The sequence below is a fragment of the Diadema antillarum genome, unplaced genomic scaffold (genome assembly GCF_040938485.1).
Source record: "Diadema antillarum isolate AM-2024a unplaced genomic scaffold, OU_Dant_1.0 seq00000182_RagTag, whole genome shotgun sequence".
In the NCBI taxonomy this organism is placed as follows: domain Eukaryota; kingdom Metazoa; phylum Echinodermata; class Echinoidea; order Diadematoida; family Diadematidae; genus Diadema; species Diadema antillarum.
Window position 1 is genome coordinate 1,961,912 of NW_027271249.1, and position 26,913 is coordinate 1,988,824.

General features: G+C 38.8%; 2 protein-coding genes across 2 annotated transcripts in view; one reads left to right on the plus strand and one right to left on the minus strand.

Moving 5' to 3' along the window:
* Positions 1–1,204: 1,204 nt before the first annotated feature.
* On the minus strand, positions 1,205–4,897 carry LOC139728530 (uncharacterized). The gene is made up of 2 exons (XM_071639466.1): positions 4,675–4,897; positions 1,205–1,417 (listed from the first exon to the last, which is right to left on the minus strand). Exons 1-2 carry the CDS (start codon positions 4,804–4,806, stop codon positions 1,205–1,207), a joined length of 345 nt encoding a protein of 114 aa, XP_071495567.1. The 5' UTR covers positions 4,807–4,897.
* Positions 4,898–16,046: 11,149 nt separating this feature from the next.
* LOC139728493 (probable methyltransferase-like protein 24) overlaps positions 16,047–26,913 on the plus strand; it is a 142,056-nt gene continuing 131,189 nt past the window's right edge. Inside the window, exon 1 of the mRNA XM_071639432.1 lies at positions 16,047–16,187. The gene's annotated coding sequence lies outside the window, so the exon portion shown is untranslated. The remainder of the gene's footprint in view (positions 16,188–26,913) is intronic.

Genomic DNA, 26,913 nt, shown 5'->3' on the forward strand with positions numbered 1-26,913 from the left:
TCATCAAATAAACACTGAATCCTTCTTTGAATTACAATGTACATGCTCTTTCATATTTCAAATTTCATATTAAAGAGGTTTCTCATTATCTCACAAAAAAATGTTATAAACCTGAATCCTCACCTCAACCAGTACTGCACAGTCCCTTTAACAGTTTGCAACTTTTTGAAAGATATTCTGAAGCACTCTGACAGGAAAAAAGCAAGATACATTGTACAATGTATTTGTAAATGAGTCAAGTGCATCAACAAAACTTCCAAAACCTATGGCTGAAGATTTCAGACTTGGTTACAGCTCATTTACTGACATTATCAAATGTTCGAAACTTGGGCTAAGAAAGCACCACAGAGCGGCTGTAATATGACAAATTAATAAAGCACTTTGTCCGACAAATTTGCTCTTAGCCAATCAGATGCAAGGATTTCAGTAACTTATAAAAGTTAGTCAAAAAAAAAAGAATGTCTCACCAAACGCTTCATGAAATGCCCCCCAGGGGTACACCCATATGAATGTTTGCTGTTTTTGTATCATTATGCCCAAATAAGAGGCAGTCATCAGGAGTTCTTGCAGCACAAGTTCACTGTATAATAGATTCTGTGCTTTAGAAATTTATATACCATCATTTTTCAATGGTAACAACTCAAATTATCAATGATGATTGGCTGCAGTCCAGCTGCTGTAGTCATGGTAACTGCAACTGATGTAAATTGTTCAAAGTACTGTAGGAGCCATGAGGTGAAGGGGCCGCCTGTGATTGAATACTGTACAGTCCGATCTCTGATATCCGGACAAGTTGGGACCAGCACTAATCCGGATAAGGGATTTGGCCGGATATGGGAGACTCAATGTTTAATACATGCAGCTGCCGAAAAACGATCGCCTGTGCCATGCCCTGATAATGAAAAGTTTTCGGTCCATGTTCTTGCGCTGATTTGGGGGTAGTGAATGTCTGAATGCATGTTATTTAGATGAAAATAAGATGTAAATGTATGTTTATTTTGTTGAGAATAATATGTAATTCATGTGAGTTTGTGTAGGAATTTTGTTTGAGTTTGAAATCCCCCTTTCCCCAATAATTATGAGAATGACCAAAAAAAAAAAATTAAATAAAAATCTCGCCAAGATCGCATCCGGATAAAAGAGAGATCTGGATAAAAGGAAGCTGGATAGGAGAGGTCGGACTGTATTTGTAAAGGCACTTCCTTTAGACATGCTCACCAACAATCTTGCCAAGTCCAAAGCCGGCCTGGGCCTGTGTATCCACGATGAGGTACGAGGCTGGGTTAAGGAGCCTCGAGGATGACAGACAGTCGTCGATGTACGACATCCCTACGATGGGGATGTTAAGTTTCTGGGCCTTACGAGTTTTGTAGCTGAAACTGGCCTTGGAACCCTCATCAATAACCATGTGGGTAGTCTGGAACACAAAATACATGAAGATATCTATATGTAACCATACATAATAAACTCAACTGAAGTGTGGGGTTTGTCAAATACCAGTCAGGGGTTGGATAAACAAGACTACATGATAGTGGAACATTTATTGTGTTTGCCCATGGGCAGAATATTTTGTTAAGTCCACTGTAAAACCAGACATATTTGCATGCATAAATAAAAGCTTTCACAAGTTTTGCAAGGAGCCAAGATTTGCAAAAGTAAAATGCACACAAAAGTGTTCGTCTTCACAAGGCATTGAGTGCCAGTGGAGATTCGCGAAAATTTCATGCTGCAAATGTTTCTGGGTTTACAATTTATGCTCTCTGCTGGGAAAACACTGTCGTATGGATGGTAAACACTACAAAATTGCAGAACAATGAAGTTATAATACATGTAGTCGACTGAATAGAATAAATCTGTTTAAACTTTGTTTAAATTTTACATTTGAATAAAGCAATGACTTGTGACTTGTATGGAAAATGTGATTCAGCTGAGAAAGTAGCACACAATGAATTCATGTAAATGCCAATGCTGTCTTTTGTTGGCGGTGATGCTGACAAAATGTCTACTATGGACAGTACAGTTTAGAGCCTAAGGGTCATGTTTTTAAAGGTCTTTGACTGACCATAACATTAACAGACTGCCACTTTTGATGTCGGAACTCTACAACCACAGAATTTTAAATTCCGAAATTAATGGAGGTTGTCAGTGTTCCACAAAGTTAGCAGCTTATGACCTTTTCTGATACCATTTCAAATCCTTCTATGTGGGAATATTTTGCATGATCCATTCCCTCGCCCTGCTGGCTCTTACCTGTGAAACTGTTCTGTTTTGGTTCTATGGTGGGATATAAACCATTATGATTTATTCATATATATCATACCTTTACAGAAAAAAATTATATTAATGAACATTGTGATAGGCCAGATTATTGTACAAAAATCACTCTTGTATGCTAGCAGTCCCTGCCATAATTGTTAATGTTGGTTAAATGCATCAAGTTGTGATGGTGTTGTGTTGAATGTCAGTATGTTTCAGTTTCAGTTCAAGTCTGGGTAAAGTGTTTGTGTCTACTTGAATGTAACTTTATTCTTTTGATTAAAAAATTTCCACTGTGGACAATAGACTATAATTCAATCAATCAAAACCACAAAAGACACACATGGTGGGCATTCACCAAACTGCACTGTCACAGTTCTGCCGCCAGTGAGAGAAAGAGATTAATAATTAATAATTCACAATATCTATACAGCACATTATCACATGAAATGTCTCTTTAAGAAGTGCTATGGGAAAAAATAGAAAAGGAAGAAGAAAGAAAGAAAGAAGCCTAAAAGGTAAATACATTTTCTTTATATTCTTACATGACTCCCTCCCTAGCCCTTTGGCCTTGCAGGCCAGGGAAATATTATTTAAATGATGGATACCTTTTGTTGTTTCCCACATTCCTAAACTCCCAGGAACTTGCAGATCAAGGCGGAAAAAGAAAACTAGCATATAAAATGTAACACAGTAGCCTCTTATAATTCAAGGAGTGATGGCTTTAAGTTCACAAAATCAACAGACTGGGAAACTTTGGAATCATTGTGTAACGATTCACTTGTAGAACGAAGCAACCATGAGTGATAAAGACCTGTGCTCGTAACGAAGATAACTATTAAACTCACTTTAACACTTGATTCCTATGGATCATATTTATTGGGCTGTTGGTGGTGGAAAGGCAAACAGGATTTTTTTTTTTTTTTTTTTGGGGGGGGGGGCTTTAGATGTTTGGCAACTTACATACTTTGTTATTGGCTTAAGATGTGCAATATTGTGCATACATATATTCTTGATTGGCACAGATAGTGGTTACTACACTTTCCACAATATATTGTAAATTGATACTTCACCCTAGAGGTTTGTAGGTACGGGTACTGTACATATTGCAAATCATTTTTGTGGAGTTTAATGAGATGAAATAGAGTTGCATTGAAAGTATGTTGAGAGAAAACCACACAGGAAACCACTGATTTGATTTTTAAAACAACCTTGAATGGGCTCTGTGGCTTGAAGCATGGCCTAGTTTAGCTCTGTTAGTACTGTGAAAAGGTATTATATCAAAAATGTGAGAAAAAAAAATTGTCTACTGTTTTTTATCAAAACGAACAGGGCAGTGGTGTAGATTCTACACTCAAGAGCCCATAGTGTTAAACCTGTAGGATGTTTACTGCAGCGGTTCAGGGTGGTCCACAACTTTAAATTTGAGCATGTTGCAAGCTCAGAATCTGAGGATATTGCAGAAATACATGTGTGAGGAGCACACATCACAAGCTGTAGTACACAATATTCCGCAGCTTATCTCTCTTTGTGCTGCTTACATGTAATGTTCTCTCTCATGTTAATGTACACAAATATCTAAGTACCAGGTAGTTTGATGCTTATTATATTTTGCACATGTTTTCCACATGTATGAATACATTTTATTTTGAGCTTGTTGCACATTCTTGAGGATATTGCAACATGTTGCTGGCTTTTTGAGGATGTTGCAACATTGGCTTTTTGAGGATGTTGCATCCATAGATTTGAGGATGTTTGCACAAGACTTTGAGCATGTTGCAGCAACATGCTGAAAGCCTGCGAGGACCACCCTGGCAGTTTATGGATCCTACGCTTTTATATTTAATCCTATTAAATTCTATAGCATTTATATCCTTGAATCACTATGATTTTTGGGTTCTTGATATACATGAACATATGATACAATAAGCAAATCTTCATCCAATATCAAATATATTATGTACAGCATCGCAATTCTGATAAAAAGAACCGATGGGATAAGGGTCAAATAAGCAAAAAAACAAAAAACAAACACGATAAAACTTGACTCCGCACTTGATGGAGCAATGGCAAATTGCTTGCTACCATTTGAAGTGAACTTAATTCAAACTGTACCTTAACACCATCTATAATACACTCATTAAATCAATTTTCATTCACAGAAACATTCATATCCAAACTGAAAACGTATTTGTTCCTCTTGCATTTCTAGCCATTATGATACATGACTGTAATCTTCTACGTCAAGGAGAAATGTGGTCTTTTTTTTGCTTGTCACTTTGTTTGTTACTTTTTTCCTTGCTCTCTTATGTTTTGTTAGAGTGTTTTTACTGAAGCGCCATGATTGAGCACTGAAAGATGGACCTGTGCACTATGTACAATATGTACATTGTAAGTGGCCAGTAATATCATCATTACCTTCCGTGATACTGTGTAGCCTATCATTCCGCCATCCTGCAAAATCTTGTTCTTCAGCCCCTGGCGCACTTTGTAGCTCACCCTGCTGGCGTCGAAATCCAGCACAAACTGGCACTTGTGGAACACCCCCATTGTCACTTCTGTCACAAGACGTTCCGGATTTCTCAGATGTCATGTGACTGCTACGATGGTGCAAGCACGAAAAAACACAACGATGTGAACAGGAAAGACAATAAACTCTCTGAGCATATCACAATTCAATGAAGTTTGAAATAGTCAGTACAACTGTGGTCATCATAACTCAATGTTATTCTCCTCCCCACAACTTATTAATATAAGGTCTATGCAACTTTTCTGAACAGAAATTCATGAATAAATTAAAAAATACATTGTATGCTTGACAGATTTGTCTGAATGACATCACACTGCCAAGAATTCAGAAAAAGTTGTGTGAATTTATCACACCCAAGGCTTGGATCAAACATGGAATAAAAGAGCTCATTTTGAGCACATATCTCCATTTCATTGCTGTAGGGTAAAATTGTGTTGCTTTCCACATCTATTGAGGTCTACAATTTCTTAATGTCTATAGCGAAATGAATCATGAATACAGCAATTGAAGATAAACAAACTGTGGATATGGACTCTGTTTGTAGACGAGAGGTCTATTCTTTTTAAGTTTAATGTGAGTGTGGAAATAGATAACTGAATGGGAGAAGACATTGAATCAGTCTCAAAGATGATATTTCAAAGACCATGTTTAGAATTAGATCACAAACATTAATTTGTAAGGTCATGAATTTGTCTAGTATGCCGTACATTCAGGTGCAACACGGGACTATAGAGGCGCTTAGAGCATTCATACATGTATATCAAATCACAGCTACACAAGACTTGAATCTGTCCAGCACCGTTTTGTCTGTAGGATGGTCTTCACCATAGATACGCAAAATATGGTAGTTTCGGTGAAATGTCCAACAAAATGGCTTTACAATTACACTTACACAGCATGGCATGCTACCTCTCTAGTACACACTCACCATTAACAACTTACAAATATATCACTATACACTATCTGCTCACGAGCACAGAATACGACTCATTAATTGATTGTACCCAGCCCAGGCTTGCCTGTTTATTGACTGAGCATCAACACAAAGTAAAGCTACCCTGATAAGTTTCCCCTTTCGGGAATGACATCATCCCGATGACCACACAGTGAACACGTTAATAATACCCTCACTGTGTGCACCAGCTGCTCTGCGACAGTCGTGGGATTAAAACTAAAAGCAGAAATGGAACGTTTGTTGTAACCTCGTCAACTCATGAAGTGGGTTATGTATCGCAGTGGCTGAACAAGTGTAACGCTAACGGTAGACCCGAGACTCTGGCGTTGTGCTCCAAACGGGTTCTGGCGCGGTCTTTCAACCAACGTAGGCCCGGCCCTGCGTTGCAGCCCCCGTTGCAGTTCAGCTCGGCGACCAGTGCAGTGCCAGTGCGTCGAGATTCCAGCTAGCCTACTAGGCCAATTGGGACAAATTTTTACAAATATAAGTACACATCTGACTCATGGGTACTCACCAACTCCAAGCGCAGCTTGCTTGGAAATCAGTCGCGATACCTGTATCCGTACACAGTCTTCGGTTGAATGTTCTTTCAGGGAGGTACCTCCCTGGTTCTTTGCAAGTAAGGGCAGAACATGTACTCACAGTAGCAGACACACGGAACACGCATAGCGGCTGTCATACATGTACGTCGTGTAGTCGTAAAACTGAACAACAAGACACCTATCCATGACGTAATTGACTAAAAATAACATCAAAACACGGAAGTCAATCGGTCCTGTGGAAATAACCACGGAGCTGTCCAATGACAGTGGGGTATAGGGAGAGGGGAGGGGAGGGGGAGGGGAGGGGAGGGGAGGGGAGGGGAGGGGAGGGGAGGGGAGGGGAGGGGAGGGGAGGGGAGGTGGAGAGCCCCTTGTGCGCCCCATTTATTTTGTATCAGAAACAAAAGAAATAAGAAAAAACGAAAGGGGACACGGGCGCCCCTTTAATTTTTGGCATAAAGAGATAGATGTGCATTAATGCCATGTCCCCTTATATTCTCGTCTATGACCAAGGGTCCACGGAAGCACGAAGAGTCTATTTCATCATTTTGTTTGTTTATTGTCTTCAATTGATGATCTCGAGCCTATGCACTTTCTTAGATCTTAACTGACATCGCAGACATTTCGTCGCAACTTCACAAAAATCATTAGGCCTTTATGACGCTCTCATCAAAGTTGGGACTAATATGATCAAGATTCTTGAATATACATGCATACTGAGATCGTGATAACGTTTGTAAGCTTTTGTAGTGTCTTCTAACTGCGTAAACAATAATGACTGGTTTGCTATAGAATATAGACCTGCTCGGTTTCGGTGGTTTTTTTTTTAATGTAAATGTATATTTCATCCATACCTGGGGACTTCAGCTAATATACGCCTAATGATGTTTTATATTAACTGACATAATGGACATGACTCATTGCATCACCCATTGTATCATCTTTTCTTCTTATTTTGGAAGAACCCTCCCCTCACCCCCTCAAAATATGGTCGAGATAAGTTACAGTGTTTTGAAACCGAATATGTCCATAATGGTTGTGTGAATGTTGTGCATAATATTAGTGAGTAAGAACAGTCAAACCTGCCTTAGCGGCCACCTGTCTATAACGGCCATCTGCCGTATGCGGCCATTAATGAACCCCCTCCGCCCCCTCCCCCAGAAGAGGGGGGGGGGGGGGGGTTCAAGACACCGTTCAAGAGCCATGTTCAAGACACTGTCTATAGTGGCCCCTGTCTATAACGACGACCTTTTCGTTTCCCCACGTTTCACAAGTTTGATTGTTGTCATGACGGAACACTGAAGTCTTCACTGAAATTGATGAGAACTGTCAATGAAAGTGGCCAAATAAACGGGCTTGCCTACACAACTGTCCAGGTATGTGTATTGGGTTTCCTCTAACCTTTAAGGGTTCATATCAAACCTTTAACATGGCCATCTGTCCGATAATTTGGTCACTCCCACAAAGACCAACCAACATATCACAGTCCATTCTTTCTCTGCATATTCAACACATAGCTCGCAACGACAGATGTATGTCCTGAATACGAAGACAGTGAATCGTGTGGATTAATTAGCTTTTGTGGAAAGTGACCATGCAAGTTATCGGACACGTGGCCATGTTAAAGGGCATGGATCATAAAATGTGAGAGGAAACCATAATATAGACACAAACCTTCAGTCATGTAGGCTCGCATGTTAATTTGTCCACTTTCATCGACAGATCTAACCCATTTCACCAAGACATCATGTTTTTTGATGATAACACTCAAACTTCGAAAAAAGTGTAACTTTTCATTGCTGCTTTAAAGTTAATGTGCTCAGTCATGCATGATATTAAACCTTTTGTCAATACAATTAGGTACCGATGGAAAGAAGAAGAGATCTCCTTTCCCCACATCCAACATTGCGCTCTCCATAGTTGACAAAAATATGAAATAGTTGCCCTCTATTATTGGATTACCTTTGTTGATATACGCGCTGTAAAAATAGCCTATGTATGTATGTATGTATGTATGTATGTATGTATGTATGTATGTATCAATAAGATACAAAACAAAACTGGAACAAAGTTCATGCTGTATTCACCAACGGTTTTTTCTCAAGTGTTGATATTAAGAGAACAATAACAAAAATTAAGCCATAACAATATTGCAACCGTGTTACCAAGGATGTATGATGTATGATTGTATGATATATAGATAGATAGAAACATAGATAGATGAATAGAGAAATAGATAGATAGATAGATAGATAGATAGATAGATAGATAGATAGATAAATAGATAGTTAGATAGATAGTTAGATAGATAGATAGATAGATAGATAGATAGATAGATAGATAAAGATATATTGATTGATTGATTGATTGATAATATTGATTGATTGATTGATTGATAGATAGATGGATAGGTAGTTATAATGTTTGTAGATAGATATATATATAGATTGAAGGCCAGAAAAGCTAGATAAAAGTGAACAGAACTTGATAGGTATACAATGCTGTGGAAACGCTCTCTAGAGAGATGTACTGTATGATATACTGGCTTCAATAGAGAAAACCGGAACAAAGGAAAGATTAAAGGTTTTGCCTATATAGCGCTGTGAAGCGCGTTATCCTGAAGACTTCTTTGTGTATTAACAATGGAAAACGGCTGGTGGTAGGCCAGTTTAAAAAGACCACGAGTAGATTTTCTTCTTTCCCGGCCAATGATCTATATAATACCTCCATCTCATCATCGGCGGAGAGACCAATTCCCGAAGATGATGACGCACAATGAGGGAAAGGGGCTAGAAAGCTGACCTCAAGCACCCCCTGGATCCCACCTTTCTCTCTTTGTTTCTTGATTTCACCTCTTCTTGTAGCAATTAGCTTCAAAGCTTCTTGCTTGTTGTAAAGACCCTATATCATGGTTCGATTCGCTCCTGAAAGCAGGGCCGATGGCACGGAGGAGGGATCCTTTATTCCGGTTCACTAATGTGTGGTCTCCCTCTCATTCTTCTTTCATTCTGTCCATTTCAACACAGTACTGGTTTCTTGATACGCTCCCCTGACCGTCTATGTAGCTATCTATTTTCACTTCCACTTCTTTACCTGCCTACCATTCATCTCTGTGGACCGTTAGCGTCTGGGGTGTGTATAGTGTAACATTACGTAAACACACTCTGTACATGCGATGGAGGATTTACTGGCGTACAGAAAATGACTTGTTGTCATCTTGATTTATGGTGATGTGGAGCTATTTTTTGGTCACGTGATGAGAGTTGGTCGCCACTAGCTGAAAGCTGGTAAGTAAAACGAGTCCAAGTTTGGCTGATCACTTTCCTTTATGTTGTGTGCCACATACAGAGTAAAAGTATGTGTCAAGAGTTGCCATCCATGCATGAGTTAAAGTGTACGTGCCTGGGTGTCAGTCTTTCTCGAACGACAATGTTATTATGTGCGTGAGCATGACGTCAGAGTTGCGACACCAGCATATTCTATGTTGGCAGCAGGGCGTGCTGGGGAACTGCGATAGCAACAAATCATCGTTTCATAAAACTTTCGCTAGTGGAGTCTTCGCTGGCACGAGAACCATAAATCAAATACGAGTGCTGCACATGGTATATGATAGATGCAAACGTGAAAGTTTATACCACATCACTGCACAGCAAATCTACCATACCCTCACGTACATCAGTGTATATTGTCCATAGTTTCTTGTCAGTCAACAACGTTCCGCAGCAGCTTACTTCGACGTCATAAAATTTCGCTGAAATTGTGAACAATGGCTTTAACTCATCAAGTCCCAGAAATGCACATTCCCGTAGTTTAGCTCTGCATGTTCTATCATGGTTTACATTATCCATTGCTAATGTTTTATTAGGCAGAGTATATAGAATGTTCTTCCCCATTTTTAGATCTTTGTTGTTCATATAAAATTATGTGTTTTTAATTGTTTGCAGAATTTTCCAAAACCTTTACATTGTTAGATTTATAGCTGATTCTTAATTCTAATACAAGAAAAAACGTTTCTATTTTTATCTGAAATGGGTATCGTGTGAATTTCGTTTAGATTTTGGCCGACTAAGTTGAATTTGAATAATTACATTTGTATAAATCTCTTTCACATGCAGCGCTTTACATCACAGTGTCATAGGGTATGATTTCAAAAACTTACCCCCTCCCCCCTCACTTCTTAGTGATATTGATCATAATATGCTAATGAGATGAGATGACGATCGATGTCATACTGATGCTCGCAGTGACCATCCGTTACAACAGAAATTTAATAAATCTCCTTCTCACACATGCACTGATTGTAAATCAATTTGATAATCTAACGATGACGGATTGCAGTGGAGGGGCTTGTAGCTACATCACCACTACCCCCCCCCCCCACATGCTGTCATTTATTTATACCTATAAGAAAAGTAATATAGGACGAGTCACTGTAAAGACATCGATCAAAATTCAATAAAGGACCACACCAACAGGTGTTAAAAATGCACTGTGATGGTGTTGAAAAGTGTTCACCTGACACTTCATGGTGTTAATTTGACACTGTACCTGGTGTTATTTTGACACTGTACTGGTGTTAATTCAAAAATGACATCACATGGTGTTGATTTGATATTTGTTGGTGTTAATATCAATGGTTTAACACCCGTCCAGCTTCAATAAGAGACCACACCAGCTGGTGTTACTTTGGTGTAAATTTATTTTCACATTTTTTCAAAAATCTAGTATTTTAATGTAAAATTCTTGATCGTCTTGTTTAAATTAAAAATCAACAAGAAGTGCAGTTACTAAGAAACTCTTCAAAAAACAGTGTAAAATTTGGAAATGACACCCGGAGGTGTTAATTTAATACCATAAATGAGCACCGAAAATTTAACACCAGCTCGGTGTTCACTATTTAACACCGGACTTTTTGCAGTGGTGAGGTGACGACATTATTCCCCTCTATCATTCGAACGTCTAATTGCGGTCGATATTTGATGCTTCTGTAAACATTAAAGTTCCATAACTTTCTTATTTTCTACGTTATTCTAATCAAATTCCCATCGTTCTGTTTCGTTGTTGTTTGTTTTGATCGTCCGGTCTACCTGTAAACATTAATACTACGGAGTTATGATGCTGAGGTGTCGCGTTCTGGCTTTAAGGGGAAACTACTCCCTCTACGACAAGCGCAGATTGATACAATAAGAAAGTGCACAGTGGCTGAATTCAGACCTTAATTTTATTACACTCTCGATGTATTCACAGCACCGAAGGAAACTAATCCTCTAATAGCAGTAATCAGTCACAATTTCCCGGAGCTCATTGACTAATCAGGCAAATATGAAGCACTAAATATGATGTCGAATCAGCCGGATAGAGGCTCGTAAACGCGATGCAATCTTATTACTACATAATGATTGCGGTTACAGTTTAACAAACAAACAAACAAGCAAACAAACAAACAAACAAACAAACAAAAACATAAGAAAGAAAACAAAACGAAATACAACAAAAGAAATCAAATTAAACAAACAAACAAACAAACACAGACCTAAAATGTTCGCTGCTGATAAGCTGTTGCCGAGTTTCCACCACTAGATATGACTGTAATTGTTCGAAGTTGCAGTTACTGCACAGTGTTTAATGAAAAAAAGGGTCTCTGGTGGTGTATGAATTCACACTAGAAAGAGATGGCACAATACTTGGGAGCAAGGCCAGACCAGACTGTTGTACATAATACACTTTATAGAGATTTTGACGAGTTTGTTCGGTATTCTTACTACGAGGACGAAAAACTATGGAATACTATTTCACTGCAGCCGACTGCAGTGGAATGGAATACTAGTAAGGGGGCGGGGAATTCAGGCAAACTGTGAACCTGCCAAGAAAAACAAAGAAAAAAGTGAGCGCACTCATTATCATTCCATCACATCCTCTGATCCGCGGCTGTTTAATTGTTTTTCCGAGTCGGCACGGTTTTCGGTCAATGAAGACCGCCCGCTTTGTCTGTTATGGGTATAGGCACCCCATTTTGGGCTCACACCCGTAAATACAATGGAATGTCCGAAACTCCTTCACAAATTCGTACCAAAGATACCAAAATAAATGAAGAAAAAAATTAATTAAAAATCAATGATGCAGTTTGGCAAAAAACTGAATAGCTGTAGATATTGAGTATGAATTCCTCTACAAATTGCATTTTGGTTAGAAGATGAAAGCTTTTCTGGTGGAATTTGAGGGGACTATATTTCATTGGGTACGTGCACGGAAAATGGGTGACTTTTTGAGTGACAAGAACTCGTAGTCTGGCTTTTCGTACCCCTGAACAGAATATGAACTGAATTATCCACCCTGAGAATTTGATGGATGAAAGGGTCTATCTAACTTATCCAGGTTAGTGAAGCTGAAACACCTCATTTCTCCCAGCTATTTTACAGAATTTTTTGAAATTTGATTTTTAACACACGTCCCTATGGGAAAATATTTATGGGTGTGAGCCCTATAGAGGATGCATGCAATGCACACAAGTCTATGGGAAGTATTCATCCCATACAAACTCTGCTGGTTTATGTTGATGTATTGTGTCAGATCTCTTCCTCCCTCCCCCCTTCCCCTTCCTACCCCCCCCCCCCCCTTCTCCTCTACCCCCCCCCCCACTCTGTTTGGCTATAATTTGTTTTCTTGTTATGTTGTTGTGTTGTTGTGGTATAGATAGATCTTTGTACATAGCAGTCATCAGTATCACACAACTTTGAATGACTGTGTTATTTTAATGTATTTCTTTGTTTGGCTACCACTGGAACAGGTCAAAATTCATAAAGTTAGTCTGTTTGACAAAACAAAGTCTTTTCAAGTATTTTGTAGGCAATAATGTGATGATGACACCCCCATAATCAAAGATTACTGCCTGCATCTAGGTATTCATCTTATGAAGAACTGATCAGCACTATAACCATTTTTATTTTTTTTTAAAACCTCAAAGGGTGTGAGTTTCAAAAGTGTCCATTTGAGAAGCTTTATAACCCTAGAATGTGTAATTTCCCATATGATGTAGGTGCAAATATCATCAAAAACACATTTATGATGTTTAAAAGTCAAATGAGAAATATGACCTTCACTATAGAGGATGCATGCAATGCACACAAGTCTATGGGAAGTATTCATCCCATACAAACTCTGCTGGTTTATGTTGATGTATTGTGTCAGATCTCTTCCTCCCTCCCCCTTCCCCTTCCTACCCCCCCCCCTTCTCCTCTACCCCCCCCCCCCCCAACTCTGTTTGGCTATAATTTGTTTTCTTATTATGTTGTCGTGTTGTTGTGGTATAGATAGATCTTTGTACATAGCAGTCATCAGTATCACACAACTTTGAATGACTGTGTTATTTTAATGTATTTCTTTGTTTGGCTACCACTGGAACAGGTCAAAATTCATAAAGTTAGTCTGTTTGACAAAACAAAGTCTTTTCAAGTATTTTGTAGGCAATAATGTGATGATGACACCCCCATAATCAAAGATTACTGCCTGCATCTAGGTATTCATCTTATGAAGAACTGATCAACACTACATTTTTATTTTTTTTACAAAACCTCAAAGGGTGTGAGTTTCAAAAGTGTCCCTTTGAGAAGCTTTATAACCCTAGAATGTGTAATTTCCCATATGATGTAGGTGCAAATATCATCAAAAACACATTTATGATGTTTAAAAGTCAAATGAGAAATATGACTTCACTATAGGGCTCACACCCGTAAATACAATGGAATGTCCGAAACCCCTTCACAAATTCGTACCAAAGATACCAAAATAAATGAAGAAAAAAATTAATTAAAAATCAATGATGCAGTTTGGCAAAAAACTGAATAGCTGTAGATATTGAGTATGAATTCCTCTACAAATTGCATTTTGGTTAGAAGATGAAAGCTTTTCTGGTGGAATTTGAGGGGACTATATTTCATTGGGTACGTGCACGGAAAATGGGTGACTTTTTGAGTGACAAGAACTCGTAGTCTGGCTTTTCGTACCCCTGAACAGAATATGAACTGAATTGTCCACCCTGAGAATTTGATGGATGAAAGGGTCTATCTAACTTATCCAGGTTAGTGAAGCTGAAACACCTCATTTCTCCCAGCTATTTTACAAAATTTTTTTAAATTTGATTTTTAACACACGTCCCTATGGGAAAATATTTATGGGTGTGAGCCCTTTTCTCTCTCCGCGATATCGAAAAGAGAAATACATATGGTGTTAGCATGCTGATACTACGCCACCCTGCATGCACTGTTCGAGAGATGATTAATTTCGCAGTTTTAGTTGTGGAAATGCGTTCTCCTTGACCATTGAACTTGAGAGGCCCCTTTGCCAATATATATACGTCAACGATGCTTTGTTATCGCTTTATGCCTATAAAGATGGAGACACATTTATCATGCACCCCAAGGAAAGGACGGATAGGCCTACTCATAAAATAGTGGAACAAGAAAGTCCATATTAAGCTTCTAATGACTAGAAGGACAAGACAGCTCAGAAAGATAGGGGAAAATATCCAAAAAAAAATGAAATCAGGAAAACATAACAAATTAAATATGAAACTCACAGAAGTAATGAGAGCAAAATTTATATAAGCGTACTTATGTGCTGTGCGAACACAATCGCAGAAAATGACATGGCAAACAAAACTACAGGCCTTAGCTGGCAGACTTGCGTGGACTTTTAGATCATTTCTCTCATCTTAATTCAATTAAAACTTTATAGACCTCCCTTAACAAAACCACAGAAATCATTTGTCGATCTGGTTATAATGCAAACCATCTGACCACTGCCTTGCCGTCTCTTCGAGTTAATTCATTCCAGATCGACCTGTCTTAAAGTAAAAGCAGAGCCCGTCTGTGTACCCGGAGTGTGCAGACGTGTGTTGTATGCCGCACATCATGGAAGTTAGAAATCTGGAGTTGCTACACTCAAAACTCACGAAGAGTGTATGAGTACGCTTTCTATATTCTTGCAGTTTTGTCCTTTTAGAAGTATTATCCCTTCCTTTAGCACTTTTCCATCTAGATTATGACGTCAGTCGACAATTTTATAGGCATGCCTATACATCACTTCTAAATTCCTTAAATTAATATAGCTTTTAATTGTCTCACAGAAGGAAACCGAAGTCTCAACGTTTGATCTTGACCGATCATTGCAAGAAAAGTCAAAATCTTGAAATCGGAGGTGAAATTCCCATCACAGATTATACTCCTCTACGTAATAAACGTCGTCATCATCACACACACGAACGCACACACACACTTTACGTGCTTACTATCTTGAATTATTGTAAACTAATTGTATATTTGATATTGTGTCCTTCGAAATATTGAAATATAAAACTTTATGAGGCCAGATGAATTTTCCCCAAACTAAATGTTGTATATAGACGATTTTCGATTTCGGTCTCTGTCTTTTATTATTACAATCTCATATTCCTTGTAATGAATGTTGGACTTCTTTGACGAGGAAGTATAACACGCCACCTCGTCTCGGGCAGTCACAACTTGTCCTAACAATGAACGTGTAGCGGCGCTCTTTCAATTTCAAACGGCCTGCCAAGTACAATGGTGTACGACCAAAAATGAACTTGCCGATATTACACCAAGACGTATTCAGTTGAATGCATCGCTGGCAGTACATAAGTGCTCACTGCTAGTCACCCCAACCAGCTATTCACTGGCCTGCCCAGGGACGGAGTGGGAGGCAAATCTACATGGGCTCCCGGTTAGGTTGAAGTGCGAGTGAACGTAAGAATTTGGCCGTTCGAGTGAGTGCAGCGGGCATTTCCGACCACCTGGATTCAAACATGGCTGATAAAACACTGGGTGCTTTTGTGATGGCACTTTCGCCCTGGAAGTATTAATGTGGAATATATTCAATATCAGTGCAGGTAGGTGACACGCCGTGAGCAGACGATGTGGCGTTGATTTTATTTTTGTTTTCTTATACGTCTCATACTCATGGCGCTTTTTAATATCAGTGCGTAATCACTTAAAGGTCTCTCGCATTAGATCTGATTGGCTTGAATGATTTTCCATGACACTGAACGGGCATACATGAGATTGAAAGGATGATGATCGCACAATATAATGCTTTTTGAGCTGATAAGATGCGTCATGAAATAGATATTACCCTTTTACTCTGATCTGCACGCGTGAACGATGATGCTCTTCGCTCGCAGCAATTTAGAAAACGCGCGTTGAATTTGCTCCTCATAAATGATACTAGTATGTATTGGAATAGTAATGAACGTATCTGTTAAAGGATTTCCGCGGGAAAATGAAACCTCTCCATCCATAAATGATCTCTCTCCCTTTGTATCTATACAAATATATTTATATGTAATATATTTTTAGATATTCAAACACATGAATTCATGCTCTTCTCTCCCTGAGACCTTTCCCCTCTCTTTCTGTTAATGGTCATCTATTATATTTTACACACACTCATAGTATACAGGGACCTTTGTATGTGTGTGTGACAACTGTGTTTGTGTCTGTAGAGAGAAAGGGAACAGGGGTTGGGGGTAGAAAGAGAATCATTAAAATAAGAAATCACTGTAAGAGTCATCTCTATAGTGAGTAAGACGATATGGTGTTAATGCATTGAACGAAAACAAAAATAAAGGTTTTTGTTGTTAATGTCCGAATTGGTATGGATAAATCTGTGTTGATGTTTATGACAAAGACGAAGAACAAGATGATTTATCGAACTGAAGTCACAAATCAACTTTATACCAGTTGTGCTTGTTGAAATGTGAACTCCAATGCACCAAAAAGATCTTTGAGATGGCTTAATTTTCGTCAGAGACGGTCGGGACGGTTGTATCCCGGAAACGTTGTTTTTCTTTTCTTTGTTTCTTTTTGTTTCAACATGGATGTGAGTTTCGTCCAAACCAAATGACTTTGATGATTATGTTGTCGTTGTTGTTGTTGCAATTAATGAGGATGACACTTCAGACTCGGTCCCCTAATGTTGACAGATCAAAGTCAACACAATCCTCAAACACTCAGTGGTCCTTGCTGATAAACATAGACTGTCTGATGACGAATATTTCGCACCCTGATTTTTGTCTGTCTCCTGATAGGTTCTTGACGAGTACTTCTCTGACAAAATGAGACTTCCTGTCATGCCCTGATCGTATATAACCAATGAAGATTTTGTGACATTCAGTGTTAAATGCCTTTGAATGCTTTCAAACCCGAAACTTGATTCCATGGATTCTGGAATTCCCGCGCAATTTCACTTCACTGCGGGAGGAAAAAATGATGATGAATTCTGTGGTTCGTTTCCTACAATCGTCTGCTCGAAATGCCTATTAGGATTTTGGAAGCCAAGGGAAAGAGAGCTTTGACAATTTCTGAAACAGTTTACAAACGGGAAAGATAAGCCTGCGATTTCCTCAGTGTTTGTATAAATAAAGAAATAAGAATGTCCATAGACGGTGACGTGTAGTATTAGGCTGCTCTTAGTTCTTTGATTTCACACGAAATATCCCCATGCAGCTACCCGTCTGAATTGTAAACAGATAAATGTCGTGCCCGTAGGCGCTCTATTCATGCCGCATTGTTGACACTTCGCGGAGCTGCTTGCAGTGTCATGCCGTGAGCTGATTTTTAGTCGGCCAAAATGAATTCCATATTTTGTCGCAATGTTTGCCGAAGTCTTTATTGACTGAGCCATTTACAATGCGATGTGTTTGAGACGCGTGAAGGACAACAATGAATAAAGCCGATTTTTCCTTTTTTTGTCTGTGCGACAGCCTGAATCTTTCTTTCTTTCTTTTTTCTACAACCTCCTCGTTTTGTTCCGCTTAACCTACTCAGACAAAAATGAACAAGCAAATCAACTTTTGCTCCCGTATTCGACCTCACGTCGATTGTGAAACTATTTCAGTGACGATTAGAACACACGGTATACAATGGCCTATGTTGTATAACAGCAGCACATTACATTTTCACTGTAGCTTGCTTCGCATTCTTATAAACCTATAAGCTCAGCCTGCTAATTGAGCGAATGCAAGGTTTAGTCGCGTAGATTTGTGTACCTTTATTCGTGGTTCTATTTGACGCCCGTGTATCTATGCATGGGTACCCCGTGTAGCCCACAGCCGCAATTATAAACCCGCAGGCACAATATTTGGCTGGTATAAATGACTTTTGAAAAGAAAGAAAAATAGAAGCAAAATGAGTTGCGTGAATCCGTCTTTCCATATTAAAATCCGACTTTTGACCGTTCTATGTACCCCGTCGATTTAACGATTTCATGCACATGAAATACAGGAAAAATCAAATGCCGTAGGCCCTACTAATCGTCAGCGAATTTTGGTTCAATCTCCTACTATTAAAAAAGATATGTAAGTTGAATATGTACATCCTTAAGTTAGAGCTCGACAATAACTTTTTTCACTTCGATGGCCCGTTCGGGCCATTAAAATCTTCAAATCTGATATTTCGCTAGCTCAACAGTAAACAGAAACATAACAATCCATTTTGAATATAATATGATAATAATGATAATGATAATAATGATAATAATAATAATAATAATAATAATAACAATAATGATAATAATAAGGTCTTATTTCCCCAGGGTAGCCTCTTCAGTGTTACCACTGCTCTACCAGAGGGCCCTGATCGATCCGGCCTATAAAAGATCGCCTTTTGGAAATTTGGTGGCCCGACTTCAATTTTTTAGTGGCCCCGGCCCACGGGACCACCACTAATGTCGAGCCCTGCAACATAAGTATAATAATATGTATGTAGGCCCTATTTGTACGTGTGAAATAGTGGTAAAGTCAAACATCATAGCTATATAGCACACTCTGTAAGGACTTAATGCTCGATTTAGCAGTGGAGTCATGTTCTACGGAAGGGCAGGAGTGTGTACTGGAAGTCCAAGTTTACGGTCAATTAGAGATGAAAAAGGCAGAATTCTTTTTTTTTTTTTGTTATTTGATCGTACCGTAATGGCAAAAGCGACGGTTAAAGGGAACCTTCTCTCGATTTTGTGAAACGGAATAAAACCAAACGAACATGCAAAAAGGTTAGAGTTTTACTCAAATCGTCAATAAACAGAAGTGAGTGAATTATTCAATGAATGAACACGGAAAAGGGATAGGCCTACGTGTTTTCACAAAAAGGGTAAACAAGAATGCAACAGCATGCACATGATGCTATCTGAGTGAGGCAATGAACTCATCATCTTAGACGTATTCCATAGCACTGGCTTACACATAATCATTTTCTTTGCATTTACTCGTTTGAAACAAGTGAAAAGCGAAGAAAAAAAATCTTCGTTTCTGACCACGGTCGATTTGAGAATGATGACTTCATTCGACATTCGTGACGTTGTGGCCTCATTTCAGTAACATTAAATGATTATTAAGTATGTGTATAAGTATTATCATCTGTTTCATAGAGACGCTGGAAACCTCGGTATACTCGTTCTCATTCATTCTCATCGAGATGTCTTTCCATAACCCGATCATAGCCAGAGACGAGACTGTTATGTGCAATGACAATGAAATGTTTGAAAAAGGCGTCCCTATGTGAGGGGATTAATTGCTCTTAGGAAGAGGGTTTCCCACCTTTGTTAATAGCTTGGGATTGCTCCACAGTTACGTCCAAATGCCCGTCAATCGTATAGAAACCCACATTTAAAACATTCTGTGGACCACCGAATCATGTCAGTACCCCCTTCCAACGTATCCTATACGTTCTTAAGACGTCTATGTGTACGTATAATCAACTAGAAAGTATTCTGCCCTTGCCCTGAATAGCTAAATTTATGTAATATACAAAATACAAACAGAAATTCAAAGAGAATCTTACTTTATCGTTGCCAATCCTTGCGAGACTTCGATCTTCTGCTAGTGCTCGGGGAAAAAAAAACACAATAAAAACCCCGGAGGGCTAATGTCTTTATGGGGAAAATTTTATTATCAATGCGCACCAGATCAGAAGTAACATACAACTCAAAAGAGTTAATGGTGACTTTCAGAAGGGTGACCAAGTAGTGATAATTCAAAGATGAGAATGTTGATTAGTGCTTATGAACGGTAGCAATTAATGATCGAATGTTAATTCGTTTGCTTTGTTTTTCTAAAGAAGGAAGGAAAATGGGCTAATTTTGTGATTTTCTTTATTTGCTCCTAGAATGATTAAAAGGGAGCATAATATTTGCTTACGTATACTGATTTTAGCTTCGTATTTAATTTTGTCTCAAGTTTAATTCTCAATTTATTGGCAAATGTTGCATAAATTGAGGATTTAACTTGAGACCGGAAAAAGAAAATGGGCAAGCAAAATTGTGGACGGCGACGAAGTCAAGAGAATGGAAGCATCATTGGTCGCTAGTTCTAGTCCCTTCCAGAAGATGATGTCTGCTGACTCTGATGTCACGCTGTTGTACATCAATCGAATTAGAGCGTAGAGCGGCGAAACCAGCTGAGATTTCGTTTTGACCCCGGTCTCTACACGAACGTTGTGTCTCGGATGGTCCCTCTGCGCACCTGTCGACCTTTAATCATGGAAAAGTGCAGACAGAAGAAGAAGAAGAGGAAGAAGAAGATGATTGTGGTGGAGAAGACGAAAATTAAAGGAAAACAGTGAAAACGAGAGATCTACAATGAATTAGAAGAGGTGAAGATACATTGGGGTTTACTGCGATGATTGGTGCATCGAAACTTTCTCGTGCTGTTTGCAGTGTGATTTATAGCCCCAGTCTTGTTCATATGTGCTCCTTACGTGGTCATTACGTTTCCCTAAAAATACGTGATCATTACGTTGCACTACGTGCTCATCACGTTGTCCTATACGTGTTCATCACGTTGCCCTTCGTGTTCATCACGTTGCCCTACGTGTTCATCACGTTGCCCTACGTGTTCATCACGTTGCCCTACGTGTTCATCACGTTGCCCTTCGTGTTCATCACGTGGCACTGTGTGTTCATCACGTTGCCCTACGTGTTCATCACGTTGCCCTACGTGTTCATCACGTTGCCCGTCGTGTTCATCACGTGGCACTGCGTGTTCATCACGTTGCCCTACGTGTTCATCACGTTGCCCTTAGTGTTCATCACGTTGTTTTTCGTGTTCATCACGTTGCCCTTCGTGTTCATCACGTTGCACTTCGTGTTCATCACGTTGCCTTACGTGCTCATCACGTTGCCTTTGCATGATTTTTGTCAGCAGTTAGACAGACTTTACTTTGTGTGGCTCAGCTAATGATAATCTATCAATATATGACTTAGATCTTCACAACAGGACAGTTCAAACGGAATTTCTTGAAGTATAAGTGCTGAAAAATGACTCCTGTTCATGTCAAATTTTACTCGCCGTCTGATGCTAGAATCACAATTTCCGCGTGGCATGAAATGGTTAAAAGGGCAGGCATTTTTTTCTCATATCTAATCTTTTACTGTAATTTAATCTTGATCATGAAAACAAAGTATCTCGATATTTGAGCTTTTATTTGATAAAGCAAATGAGACAAAATTGATGAAATGAAATATCACGCATCACCAGGAAACCAACTACCAAGGCACCAGACATTGCGGAAAATTACATCTCCCACTTGCAAAGCAGCTAGTCTGGCACTGAAGATTCTATACTCTGCATGATCTAGATTATCATGCTCTTCACAATTGCATAATATTATTATGATTACTATTGGATGTCATTATCATAATGTCATTATCATCATCATCATTATTATCATAATAATATTATTACTGCTGCCATTGTTATCATTACAACTTTATCTTCTAACTACTATCATAATCTCTATCTTTTTAAAAAAGTATAGTGCTGGACATTGCAAAGTTATGTACTCGTTACCCTAAAGATTTCATGAGATCGACAAGGCAACTGTCAGGGCAGTGAAATATGTGATTCAGTCCCTCGCACAGAGCTCTTCGCGATGCTGGTCAGTCGGGACTTTTGATTAAAACGAGTTTGATGTATTGGGGTCTCCGGTCAGACGTTCGGAGGACAGACAGTTATACTTAATTAGTTTTAAAGTCCGTTCTCGCATTGGCTAATGATATTCCGTCAAACGCTGCAAATTTACTCCTTTCATTTCAAAGACCATCCTTACAGAAAGCATGATACAGTTTTATCTATCATCAGTCTTCATCATATACAACGCTTGCCGACACACCCTTTCGTTCCTGTCTCAGAAAATTTAAAGAGTACAGGGCCTACATTGGTCAGTTCTGTAATCTACATTTTTTTTTTTTACAGTGCATATTTGTTACCTCGAGCAAATTCTGCATGATATTTTGTTCTCTGTACTTGACAGTCATCTTATAAACACAAATATCTAGGTCTCTCTCTCTCGATCAAATCCGTTTTAAAAGAGCAAAATCCAAGTTCGTGCAATTCTATGTTGAAATGCATATCCCATTACCAAGCGGTACGCGTAACTCGAGGTTTTTAAGATGACAATTCAGGTTTTGTGTTTGCAAGCTCCGACCTGTAATTTGCCTTTAAAGTCTTTCCTCGGCATTGATGGATATTTATTAGATTCACGGTGACGTGTGTTAAATAAACGAATGATTGTACATTAACTTAGATGAGACATTTCCTCGTAGTAAGTATTACCCACGTCCACTACATCCATGGGTGTCATCAGGTGAGATAGGTATACGTGTTAGAGGAAGATGATAACACATGGTCGGATAGATGGAAGTTATGTTCAAAAAAATAATAAGGGCAGATAGATATCATCTTTTTCTTCACTGGCTCATTGGCAAGTATAAAAGCATCAAATTTCAGATTTTTACTTGCCCGTAAGAAAAAGCACTTACTCTCCCTGGCCAATGTTGTCACTGACTTGCTGAGCATCGGATTTTCATTATTATTAAAATCAGTTACTTGGCTGGTTGGGCAAGTAACTTTTAGTATGTTCATAATAGCCCAACATATAATTTCACTTGCCCCGCGCGCGGACAGATCGGACAAGACTTAGTGCTGATGTCAAAACCATGTGATGTGATGTGATGTGATGTATAGGCCTATGTCATGTACACAAGGGCCTATACTACGTCATGAATGAAGACACCACTGACCCATAATCTGTAAATACACATGCTAAGAGTTGTAGATGAAAGAGGTATGAATGAATTGACGAATTTACAGATATTATGTTGACGCGTTCAGCTCTGCAATGGGAAAGAAATAACAAAACAAAACAAAACAGTATATGCCTATTGATTCAAATGATACTAGTATGCCAAAAAAAGCAGTCATTATTTTGCCCCACGTGTTCCAAGCTACAGCTTTCTAGCGCAGGAATATCTGCTGGGCCGCTCTGAGACTGTCCGATACTCCGAACTACAGCTGATGTTCCTATACATTCAAAACGTCAATACCAGTTAGCTCCGTGCGTGTTTCCAATGAGGATGGTGATGATAATAGCATCACAAGGTGTACTTTGTCGAGTGATAACTTTTCCAGCGTGATTGTGCGCGCGCTTAAAAAGCCCTGGTTTACTAATCATTGTCGAGAAGGGATTGGGGATGGGGAATGGGGGATGGGGAGGGTTCGGGATGACAGAAGCGTCAAATTACGACCTTTTGCTCTTTATATCAATACCAAATATTGAATTTAGTCTCAAAATGCAATACAACAATATCATTGGAGAGTGTAAACAGTCATTATTACATAGTGTTGAGAGCATTCGAGGCAGTTGAAATCAAGTTAAGAGGGGAAAATGATATTGATGTAAACCTTGACAAGCCGTCGCTTAAATTTTAGGTTTTGCTTCAGTAGAGAAAGATTTTGAAAGGTTCGCACAAGTTTAGTTATCAGGGTATTGGTATTCTGATAGTGACTACATAGACAGCGTATAACTTTTTCTCTCTTTAATGAAACTATCATTTTCATTATGTCGAATTACATAAAAAGAAATTGAAGGATAAACAGTAGGTTATTTCCCGTTCATGGCTGATACAACGACCAAATGCTCACAGCAGTGAAAGGCTGGAAGACTCCCCTTTAGGGCCCTATATGTATACGTGCTGTATTAGTCATGTTTTCGCGGGTGGCCGCAAGGGGTAGTCAATACTACACCACTCCGTGCCGAGGTACGTCACTTGCGAATCCAGCACGCAAGAAACTCGTTTCCATACGCCCTGTAGAAGTTCAATTCAACACCTTTCATGCCTGTTGTCAATGTCTATGATGGCCTTGAGAACGGGTTGAGTGAACTCACACGGAAAGATCGGACATGGTTTCAGCGAACTTTCATCTAAATAAATGAAAAATATTTGCAACACACAAATCTCGTAATGATTTATGCACAAAATATCATAAAAACCGTTTTAGTCGCGAATTTGCCAACTGAAGTGTACAAAGCTTTTTTCCTTAAATGCCACCATTGCTGTAGGATAATTCAATACATAAAACATTTAATGCAAATGATAGACCTACCATTTGTCCGTGTTAATTTTATACGACAACCATCCCCCTCCCCCCCCCCCTCAAAAAAAAAAGTGATGAAGATTTTCATATATGCTAGACCAGTTAGGCCATTATATTATGCATCAACACTTCATCTTTTTTCAGTACATGGTTATTACTAATTTCATCGTTTTATGAAAACGTGTAAACTTTAAAGGGACTGTACAGTACTGTTGAGGTGGGGATTCAGGTTTATAACATTCCTAAGTGAGATAATGAGAAACCTCTTATGAAATATGAAGAAGCATTTAATTTTAAGAAGGATTCAAAGTTTATTTGATGAAACTTGGTTTTCAAATGGCTGAGATATCCAAAAAAGTGATAATAATAAAAGGTGACAGGCCACGCCTTTTATTAGTATCTCTTTATTTCACCTTGTTTTTGGATATCTCAACCATTTCAAAACCGATTTTCATCAAATAAACGTTTGATACCCCTTAGAATTGCATGCTCTTTGACATCTCATAAAGTGGTTTCTGAATATCTCGCAAAACGTTAAAAGCTAAATCCTCACCTCAACCAGAACTGTACAGTCCCTTTAAAAGTTAAATTAGGCCCATTTTGAAAACCAAAAACCCATATACCATCATTGTAGGTCTGGTAAGCCACCTTGAACACGATGTGGAATTGCCCGGATGGGTTTTGGTTGAGATGGGGAATTCAGATTTTAACTTTTTTGAAGATAATTGGAAACCACTTTTGAAATATTATAGAGCATACAATTCTAAGAGGAATTCTAAGTTTATTTGATGGAAATCGGATTTGAAATGGCTGAGCTATCTGAAAACAAAGAGGTCATAATGAAAGATAGGCCCCACCTTTTATCAGGACCACTTTGTTTTGCTTTGTTTTTGGATATCTCAGCCATTTCAAAACCAATTTTCATCAAATACACTTTGAATTCCTCTTAGAATTGTAAGCTCTTCAATATTTTATATAAGTGGTTTCTAATCATCTCACAAAAAGTCAACATCTGAATTCCCCATCTCAAACAAAACTATGTACATCCCTTTAATAGGCCCGTAATGGGAGACGGCCGTGTCTTGATCATTAGCTGTTATGTTCTCAACGTGCATGTTTTGAGTTTGCGTCATGTTATTATGTGAAGCGTGGGAATGAAATAATGAAAAAATGAAATATGAATGTGATTAAGAAGGTCACGGTCTCATGGCCACGGTGAATACGGAGAGTCAGCATTTCCACCGATGGAGGGTGCAAAGGGGCATTACATGGTGTTGCGTCTGCCTCGCTTTGATGTCGCAGGTGGGGGATGAAAATAAACCAATTTGCATTATATACACTGTATTTGAATTCAAACTCCATATGAGGGAGGGAGGGGGTTGGGAATGGGTAGAGCAAGTCTCCGCAGACAGTTTATTTTTTTATTCTCAACGGGTCGAAACGTTTCTTTATTATTCGGTCTTTGTACGTTAGAAGTTAAAAGAGACGATATCAAACACAGAAAGATTCAGGCAAGAGTGGCAGCTACATTTAGAAAAAAAAAAACACTGCGCCGACAGAGCGCGCCAAAGAACTCGACTGGACGCCAATTTTGATATTATTTAGATTAATATAGATTTTATGTATGCATATTATATATATATATATATATATATATATATATATATATATTCTCTAAAGAAAAACTTCATTTAGAACTTCTTTCATCGTGTTTACCTCTCGCTAATCACGCACTGTAGTCCATATGTTATGCTAAAGAGTTAGATTGTAATAGTCTGGCATTAAAGAAGATGATGTACAATTCACAACAGCACGACTAGACATTGATAAGTTACTTTTTTTTCATGTAGCCATTTTGTTTAGTAGATCTACACACTACAACGTTACTCCTCATGACACACGAACCATACCATAGACGTCTTTTGCAATATTGGGGGTGGGGCAGATTGATAGTAGAACGGAAAGTTGAGGCGCCAGTCCCGTTTTCAGCTCTATACGCTCCTTACATCAGTCTTTTTTTTTCTTTTTCGCTGCTTCCTATCTTCTTGGGTGCGATGCACATGATGGAAGCTTATGTCTTAGAACTTGTGTGTGTCTATGCAGGACAGCGGCTCTCCGAACACGAGCAGGTGCTTTTTATGCAACAATTATTGGGGAACAACATCACATTATGTTGTCGTGGGTGATATCG